Source organism: Cicer arietinum, chromosome 6, assembly GCF_000331145.2.
Source record: "Cicer arietinum cultivar CDC Frontier isolate Library 1 chromosome 6, Cicar.CDCFrontier_v2.0, whole genome shotgun sequence".
NCBI classification, from domain to species: domain Eukaryota; kingdom Viridiplantae; phylum Streptophyta; class Magnoliopsida; order Fabales; family Fabaceae; genus Cicer; species Cicer arietinum.
The window spans coordinates 22,615,013-22,625,049 of NC_021165.2; the positions used below are offsets into that span (position 1 = coordinate 22,615,013).

The window sequence follows — 10,037 nt, forward strand, 5'->3', positions numbered from 1 at the left end:
AAGTAATTAATAATTTTAATTAATGACAAATCATTTAAAAAAATTTAAGTTCGAATGACTGAAATCATTTTTAATCAAATTTCACTTATTTTCTAATTAAACTCTAGATTATTGTAGGGTCTCATTTCTTTAAAAGTATATTTAAAAAAAGAAAATTTGATAGAAAAAGCAAGCTGTTTCTTTAAGAGTTTTGTGAAAAATGATTTTTATAATATTTAAAAAAATAATTATAGTAAAAATAAATTTTTTCATAAAAATATTTATAAAAAAATATGATTTTAATGATGTTAAAATCTCTAATAATAAATATTTAAATTATTAAATATCAAATATATATTTTTTAATTGATAAAAAATATCCAAAATAATTTGTTCTATTTTTAAGTATATTTTCATAAAAATTATTTTTTAAAATATAAAATCAAAATAATTTTTTAAAATTTTTAAAGAAACGGATTGAATAATTTAAAAAAAATTATAATAAAATTAAATTTTGTGGTGTTAAAAAACATCCGGGCATTAAAAATATTTATTGATACTTTTTAAAAGTCAAAGGCGCCCTTTTATCTTTTTGTTTAAACGCGCAGTAAAACATTGTGATAAATTGATATATCTAGGACAAAATGGTAATAAAACGAAATACCAATGGCAATCTCAACTACCCTTTATTTATATATAGTAGACCTCACTCCCAACCCCATCAAATTCGTGTCAACCTTTACAAAAAGAAAGAAAGACAGAGCAATTTGGTTCTCCTTCTCATCAACATAACAATGGCGATGGCTTTCAAAATGGTAATTTTGGAATATCAATATTTCTTTATTTATTTATTTATGGTAAATTGATTTATGAATGAATTAATAATATGAATCTGAACAGGCTACTACTGGGATGTGGGTAACAGAGGAGTGCAAGAACTCTTTCATGGAGATGAAGTGGAAAAAGGTACATAGATACATAGTTTTCAAGATCGATGAAAGGTCGAGACTTGTTACAGTTGATAAGGTTGGTGGTCCTGGAGAAAACTATGACGATCTTGCTGCTTCTTTGCCCAATGATGATTGTAGATATGCTGTCTTTGACTTTGATTTTGTCACTGTTGATAATTGTCGCAAGAGCAAGATCTTCTTCATTGCATGGTATTCTTGTAATTTCTCTCATTTTTAGTCCAAATTATAACATTATGAATATTAATGTGAGGGTATTTTTGGAATAATGTTTTAGGTCTCCAACAGCATCAAGGATAAGAGCAAAGATGCTATACGCAACATCAAAAGATGGGTTGAGAAGAGCTTTGGATGGAATATCATATGAACTTCAAGCAACCGATCCAACTGAAATGGGATTTGATGTAATTCAAGACAGAGCCAAATAGATGCCCCCTTTTTCAAGATTGAATCAGACTCCTTAATTATGTGCCAAGCTAATCAATTATTCCACCAATCTTACTCTTTTTTAATAATTATTATTATAATCAAGTAACTCCAATCCAATGACTCTATGACATGTGATTTTTTTTTTATTGTGTAGTTTAGTTAATTATGTCGGGTTTTGGCACCATTGTGATGTAAGTGGGGTATCTAATCTTCATTCCTTAGTCATAATGATAATTAAGTTATTGTATATGACTGTCGGGTGTATGATATGTTAAGGGCAACTAACCCTTTGGTTAAATTACTCTTTTAATTATGAAAATTGTTGAGAGCAATCAATTAGCTCAAACTTTCCAGATGTGGAAAGTTGATGTGTTACCATATATATTTTTAATTAATTTTTTTTTTTTAATTTTTATATCCTAATTACACTTAATAATTGTGGTTTACTAACTTGGGCTGCCTAGTTTTTAGTCCAGTCGCAGAATAGGCAAAAGTAACTGTCGCTTCGCCCATCGATTTGTACAAAACCATTTTGTAGAAAATCAGAATCAGTGGTTGAAAAAAATAATCAGAATCAATGATATAATTTACAATTATTTGACCCAATAAATGATAATTTACAACTCCAATCAATAAGCGCACGTTGTTTTTTTACCCCAAAAAAAGAGCACACAAGTTCCAACATTTGGTTGAAACAATCATTAATTAAATTTTATTAAACTTTTTAAGTGAATTTTAGATTATCAAAAAATTTCCGAAAACAGATTAAGACCAAAAAACGATTAGTTAATATTTTGGGGCCTTTTATAATTCAAAAGTGTTTAAATAGTATATTATTTTACTTTTTTTAGGTTGCAGGTAAGTGTTTCCAAAATTAATTTTTTTTTTTTGTTGAAAAGACACTTTTTAAACTTTCAATCAGTAGAATACAAAAAATTTAAGATAAATTTTTTATATTTAATATCTTAAAATGTGCCTTTGAAATCTAGGTTAACATTCGCCAAAATTTAAAACTAAATATTATGGATTAAAAAGAAAAAGAAAAAGAAAATAAAAGAACAATCAAGTACTTGGTGACATTTTCTTTTGGTCTTTTTCCTTTTGATCGTTTAGAACAGCAGACAAATTGAGATGTATTGCCGTGCAGTAATTTGTAGGATTTTAGGATTTGGTCAATAGTATTTGGGTGCAATATACATCATTGTGAAATTTATTGACAACACATTTTGCAAACATACAACTGAGTCAAAAAAATGAAAATATCCAATTATCTAAATATCCGTACTTTGATAATGATGTTATTCTCAAGAAATAATACACATAAGCTACTGAATGTTCTGTATATATTTGATTAGATCTTATTTTCTACACGCAAGTAATGAACATCAAAGCCTAACTTCGTTCTAGAAACACATGTATATAAGTAGTTTCAAAGAACCATAAATCTGGAAACAAATGTTAGTTGGTTAAGACTGAAGAGCCAAATTACGAACATTATTTGGTTTGTTCCAAATTGGACAATTTGTGGTTGGTAGATAGAGTTGAGCTGAGTTAAATTTACAGTTCGTCTCTTGGCAGGAGGTCTTACTTGAATATTTTTATCAGTGTCGTTTTCTTGTTGTTGTGAACACATCAACTTGACCATTGAAGCTTATCATCAACACAGCCCCACCTCAATTACTCTATTTTTATTTGCTAATCATTCTTGCTCAATAATGGTATTGTCAATTGTTAGATGCCTTTTTAATCATTTGTTGAGCAGTATAATTAAATCATTACTTATAATCGAGTTGTTGAGTAGATTGAAGCTTTTCAAATGAAAAAATAGTTATAATCAACATCATTTCATCATACTCTCTATGAGCAAAAGCTGAAGAGGATCGAGATTGTCACTCCAGATCCATTTGGAAGTTTAATGATTTTTCTCAAACTCCCTTGCCCAAAAGTTCAATTAGCTTAATCAATAAGCAAGGAAATTCATTTCCTCATGCAATCCATGATTAGGTAAAAGTAAAAAAGTATTATTGCAGATCTCTTCTCACTACTCTAGATTCAACTTTAGACCATCCCAATTATCAAAGGTGAATGTACTTTAGTCAACATACATACAGATGGATATCCTTTCCACAACCCTATGATGTGGCAATCTCTCATGCTGATCCTAAATAATATTATACGTAAGAAACACATCTAAATGTTTTAGCTTTCCAAGTGAAATCTCCACGTCTACATTCGTTCTAAAAATTTAAAGAATTCAATTTTTATGTACCAATATTGTAAAATAATTTTACAAGTACATTTAATCAAATATTTCCATTTAGATGTTAGAGTAGATATTTGAAGATATAATAATATTATGACAGTCAATTGTGAAAATAGTGTTAATAGAGGAAAATTCTTTAGTTGTAGTTAGTAATTTTGATTATCAAAATGCTGCCACCTTAGCAAAACAGCCTGGATATTCACTATTGACATGGACCACAAATTCAGGAGGCACATCCCTTTTAATTGTAACTGGGCCAAAATATTGGCCAACCTATAAAATGAATACATCATATTTGGGTTGTCCGAGAATTACGTTTACATCATATTTGGGTTGTCTGAGAATTACGTTTAGATCTAGACCATTTCACGCAGTCCAGCCAGGGCCACCACCATTGTGCTTGTGGCCCTAAAACTAAAATCAAACTTTCACCTTTGTGATAATTAATTATTACTTTAGAGATTCATTAAGATGCCAACTTTTGGGTTTAAAAGCATACAATGTAGTGATACCGACCACCAATAACGGCCTTGAAATTACAAAAACCAAGCACATTAAAGAACAATCATGTCCTCAGAAACGGACGGGTATAGAGCTTCCTTTCATGTCTTTAGGTTCAAAAGCGATTCAAACATTTACCAAGAACTAGAAATTGACCAAGCCTGAACAAGCTAATATCTTAGATCCGATGTGCATTCAACCTTAATAAGTACCACCCCTCAATGCAAGCACCAAGTGAAGCACAGAACCACCCTCAATGTTGTACTCTTTAGCTGTTTTGTCATCAGCAAGCTGCTTACCAGCATATATGAGCCTGCAGCAAGTGACAACAGGCATAAGTTTCTAATGTTTCCAATAGAATTAAAAAAAAATCTTGGTATTTCCAAAACTGCAAATCTTGGTATTGATCTTGAATATCAAGCAATTAAGCCTTGTTCAATAGATCCACCAATAATGGTGCAATCCAACACGATGATATTTGTATAAGAAATATCAAATTATCAATGACAAGAAATTATGGTAGAAACGGGTTCAGATTGAGTGTACAAATGTACCGAAAGTATGTAAACCCCTGGACATTCGAGAGATACAAGACTCTTCCTAGTCCTAATTCTATAATGGATGGTAGTAAGTTGAGTAAATGTTAGTGCAACTGAAACCAAATAATACCTACCTGAGATAAATTTTCTGGCAACTCAGTTGCTTAGGTCGTTGCAGTTGATAATACTGCCTCTTTTCAATTACTCAATTCAATTATTTGTAATTTTGTTATGTGGCAGTATAGGTGTCCACAAAGCGGATTAAACATTAGATGTCATGACTATTTGAGTTTTGTTGATTTTTCGATGAGATTCTTCATTTGCCTTATAACTACGAATGGCGATTTTACACCCGCAGTTGCATGTACGACAGATTCTAGTCAAATTTCTTGTTTGAATCCCATGCTTGGGCACTAATATTTGATAAAATGATATGATCTTACAGCATTCTTAATTGCAACTTTCACTTATTCGTGATCAAAAAAACCTTTGCAGGCATTAAAATTCTATTGCACCCTTTGCTCTAGCATCAAATTTATAAGTTCAGTTAATTGTTTGGGAAGGGTTCATTCCTCCCCGGAGATTAAAAAAAAAAAAAGTGCTTATTTTGTAAGAAAAAGACTTGGCTGATAGAATACTTCTTTCCAGTTATGGAGAAAATGAGTAAACTAAAAGTTCTCAGAATCATAAATTATGGTTTTCATCCTTCTGACCTGAACAATTTAGAGCTCTACTTGAACTCTATCCAACCAGAAACAAATCAGACTAGAGTGGATTGTTACTTTCTTAGGCACGTTGTAGAATCTGAGAAAGAAAAAAAACCTATACAAATCTGGTTTTTTAAAAAGGGTACTGTTTCTTTTCAAAATGTGTAATATGAGTAAATCTATGGTTGTATTTCCATTTTTGGGCTAAAATTTTTTAAACCCAGAACTTTTGAAGCTATAAAAGCGGATTTCTGAAAAACCAATTCTGATCAAGAAATAATTGAGGCCGGTTCTGTACCAGCCAAACAGCAATGAAGCTGAGACCAGATAGAATTGAAACTGGTAAAAACACCAAGGAGTAGAACCCTTTGAACTATTCTAAACAGGGAAGAAACATACTGATAGGGAAGAGAATTGTGATGCTTTGCACCACGATGAATCGGAGGACACACCAGGTAATCCTTATCCTGAAATTAAATCAAACTGCTTCTGGGTCTGCTTCAAACTCCAAACCCACTGAGTTAATTGATTTTGATCCAGAACAGATGAAGGCTCTTCAAAAAAATCAGCCAAGACAAATGCCAGAGCTGCCAAAAGGAAAAAGTCCAGTGGGATGCAAATGAGTATCAACAATAAATTGTAGATCAGATGGCTCTATTGAGAGATAGAGGGCTCGGTTGGTTGCCAAAGGCTTGAATAAAACTTATGGGATTAATTAATTTGAAACCTTCGCTTCAGTTGCAAAACTAAATAGGGTTGGAGTCATACTATCTCTTGCTACTTATCAGATTGGCCACTCAATAGCTGGAGTTATTTATGTGCCACATGTTCCAACTGCACGTCAAGTGCTAGACATTTTCATCAAAAGATCACACGACTTAAATATGAACCTCTTGTGAGCAAGCTAGGCATGAGGAATATCTATACACTAACATGAGGGGTGTTGAATCTGGTTGAGCATTTCACCCAGATTCATAGGAACTAGCTTAGGAGAAGTATGTATAACTCAAATCAGTGTTAACAATAGCAGACAGTGAAAATTAGCTGTTTGTTTAAAATCTGCTACGCTACATTTCTATAGTCGCTATAGCCACTATTTGACAACACTTTGTACTAAATAACGTATCGTGGAACTATAGAGATTTTTTCAGATTCCACTGCGCTATAGGCTATAGTACTATAGCACGGCTATGATGGTTATTTGACCAAACTGAATCAAATCAATTTGCACATGTTTATAAATTTTTTATCTATGTTTTTATTTCCTTATTTTTCTCATGTTTAGAACATTTATTTATCAATTTACATAATATTCTTTGATCAGATCAGTGAGAAACAGTTTTCTCTAAACCTAGAAACTGGTTCAGATTCAGCGCACAAATGTACAGAAAGCAAGTAAATCCATGAAAACTTGAGAGATCCAGGACTCAACGATGTCCCAGTTCTAATCCTCACCAAATGACTCTCTCCCTTTCAAACACTTCTTATCAGTTATCATAGGCAACAAACCTTTTTTATTTTTCCTAAATAAATAAATCTCTGAACCAACAGATCTATCATGTTACCAGTAATTTGCTAATTCAAAATTAAAATGGTGCATATTATAAGATTAAGAATTCCAAACAGTCTTTAGATTATGTGCCTACCTAGAATCCAGTGTTTTTAATAGTAGATTATGGAAAATAGTGAAAAACTAAAAATCCACTATGACAAATAGCAGATATTGTTGCGGGAAAATAGACGAAGCCGTATAACGATCGAAATAAATCAATTATATATAAATAAAGTAATACTGCATACAAATAAAAAAGCTGCATAAACATAAATTAAAAAAAGAGTCACATAATATTAACTCAAAGGGCTAAAAGTATCACATAGGAACAGAAGAAGAAATAAATTAAATAGAGGAAGTGAATAGAAAGAAAATAATTTGAAAAAAAATAAACATAGGAAGAGATGAAAGAAAACGAAAAAACTTAGAAGAGAAGAAAGAAAAAAATAAAAGAAAGGAGATAAACAAAAATAAAACACAGGAAAAGAGGTGAAAGAAATGGAGAAATAAAAAAACTGACAAAAATAAGAAAAAAGAAAATGAAAAAATGTGGCTTTGTTACACCAGAAGGAACTCACTGTAGTCAATTTAGTTTACCACTAACAAGATTACGTGAAAATTCAGTTTACTAGAACACATGATCATGAAGCAAAGCATTACATGAGGTAGCTTTAAAACTAAGCGAACAAAAATGAACCAATGCCATCTAAATGACATTCATTAGCCAAAATAATACTGGCACAGAATATTCAAATATATGATCAGAAATAATCAGAAACACAGTTTTGCAATGAACAAGTGACATGTTTTAGTTTAAGAGTTATAATATTTTAACATTGATTTAGTCAAGCCCAATTAGCATGAGAGAGAGAGTGAGAGAGAAAACCTCTGCTGCACAGGTGGAATTCCCTCTTTTTCTTCAACGCGTTCCTTGATACGATCAATTGTATCGGTTGGCTCAATGTCAATTTCAATTTCTTTTCCAGTTAGAGTCTTCACTTTAATCATGGTTCCTCCTCTGAGCCTCAACACCAAGTGAAGTGTTGATTCCTTTTGTATGTTATAATCTGCAAGAGTGCGACCATCTTCCAGCTGCTTACCAGCAAAAATCAACCTCTGCTGGTCAGGAGGGATACCTTCCTTGTCCTACAACCACATATTCCACTAGCAGCAGTTAGAAATGAATGACACAACTTACAAATGATAACATCATAACGTCATAACGTCACAACTTACAAATCTCTGCCTAATTGCAACAATGAAGGTAATCGCAAAAATGCATATTAAGGATCATTGCTCTTGATACAGCTTAGACTGCAAAATGAAAAACGGAGGAAAAGGAAACAAACACTGACATTTTACAATGCTATCCATGACTAAGATTTGATATTCAATAGATACTACGTAAAGAGATTTATTTAAGTACAGTGTAGCAGATGGATATTTTAGTAAAAGAACTAGATATTTTTAAAAGCATGGCCCAAGCGTCAATAACCTCTCCTTAAGACCAAGAGATCAACACTCCCTATTGTTCAAGGCTTCACATCATCAAATTATATGCAGATGAAGGAAGCCTCACCATTTGCATGCATGTTCTAAATTGAGACGATGTAACCAATTAGATGGAGGAAAACGTTGCAGCCGCAAGAGAACTTGCAGTTTCTGGAATTGTCGTTTAACAAGCCCTGTCAGAAGTTGGGGCATTGTTAAGCCTGATAAAATTCAATCACGACCTAGTGGCCGGCAGGTGTATCAGAAGTATACTATCTCTGCTGCTATTCCAGATATAAAGTCCATCGTATACCAAAACTTGTATTGGCCACTCTGTACTTTTCCCTTAGGTGAGTTTACCAAAACAAATGTCTTAATCCCTTTTTCTTCTCATGATTTATCTTATAACATAAAATATTACTGTATTTCTTTAAAGTAAGTTAATCCAAACACACACACATAGTTTTTCTTTGCTTTTTCAATAATATATATATATATACATGTTCAATTTTTCTTTAACCTCTGTGCATGCACAGATACTAATTGCAACTTTTAAAACTACCAGACACATAATTGGATAAAACCGTTAAAATAGATTGAGCAATAAAAAAACCCTAACAAGATGATATTATTTTGTAAGAAGCAAAATCATCAAAAGCCAGAAACCCTAAGAAGATGATAAAATTATTTTCTGAAGAAAGAAAAAAACCTGGATCTTGGCCTTGACGTTATCGATGGTGTCGCTACTCTCAACCTCGAGAGTGATAGTCTTTCCGGTCAAAGTCTTGACGAAGATCTGCATCTTGTTCCTCTTCTCGTGGTTTTTGGTTAAGTGAGAGCGCGAGAGAAAGAGGGACACAATGAGTAATTGTAATTGTGCGTGATAGAGTTTAGTTTCAGTCAGTGACGCGGACACGGTATTTGTAGCAGCAACTAGTCTCTAGCCTGTAGGATTCGCTTCTTATTAAATAGTGTTCCTTCAAATGACTAAATATAAATGAATGCCAAATGTAAATTGGCATATTTAATACTATTATTTTAAAAAAAAAAATTAAATTAAATTATTAACAAATGTGATGGGATGAAAATTATAATTAAATAGGGTAAACACATGTTTGCCATTAGTTATTGATTTATTTTAATATATATGACATATGATTATCTTTATTATAAAGATATATTTAATATCAATGCACATACACGTTTTTTCAATAGATATAATCATTATTAGAATATGTCAAGTAAATGTACATTGACCAATATCTTAATATGATATGATACAATGATTTACAAACAAACAAAAAAATATTCAAATAGTCTAATTAGGTTGTATTCTTCCAATGTTATGCAATTAATTAGTTACGCGCAACTCAATAAATATTTGTGCACTATTCAAAAATGACAAGCATGCAAAATGTAATTAATAATCATTTTCATTTTTATATGAGCATTTTCTAATAGTTTAATAGTTTAATTTCGATTGTGTAATTAATTATTTCCTTGCAGCCTAATAATTAAATGTTTGAGTATCATTCAAGAATGGTAAGCAAGTAAAAGCTTAAACGCTATTTCAATGGCCATAACATCCTCTATGATACTTGGAGAATGT

At 31.6% G+C, this 10,037-nt stretch overlaps 2 protein-coding genes across 2 annotated transcripts; one reads left to right on the forward strand and one right to left on the reverse strand.

The window, feature by feature from the left end:
• Window positions 1-636: 636 nt before the first annotated feature.
• Window positions 637-1,755, forward strand: LOC101494606 (actin-depolymerizing factor 5). The gene is made up of 3 exons (XM_004505727.4): window positions 637-793; window positions 879-1,138; window positions 1,224-1,755. Exons 1-3 carry the CDS (start codon window positions 773-775, stop codon window positions 1,372-1,374), a joined length of 432 nt encoding a protein of 143 aa, XP_004505784.2. The 5' UTR covers window positions 637-772; the 3' UTR covers window positions 1,375-1,755.
• Window positions 1,756-4,053: 2,298 nt separating this feature from the next.
• LOC101494919 (ubiquitin-NEDD8-like protein RUB2) lies at window positions 4,054-9,364 on the reverse strand. The gene is made up of 3 exons (XM_004505728.4): window positions 9,138-9,364; window positions 7,824-8,083; window positions 4,054-4,452 (listed from the first exon to the last, which is right to left on the reverse strand). The coding sequence occupies exons 1-3, from the start codon at window positions 9,228-9,230 to the stop codon at window positions 4,341-4,343; spliced, it is 465 nt and encodes a 154-aa protein (XP_004505785.1). The 5' UTR covers window positions 9,231-9,364; the 3' UTR covers window positions 4,054-4,340.
• Between the last annotated feature and the right edge of the window lie 673 nt (window positions 9,365-10,037).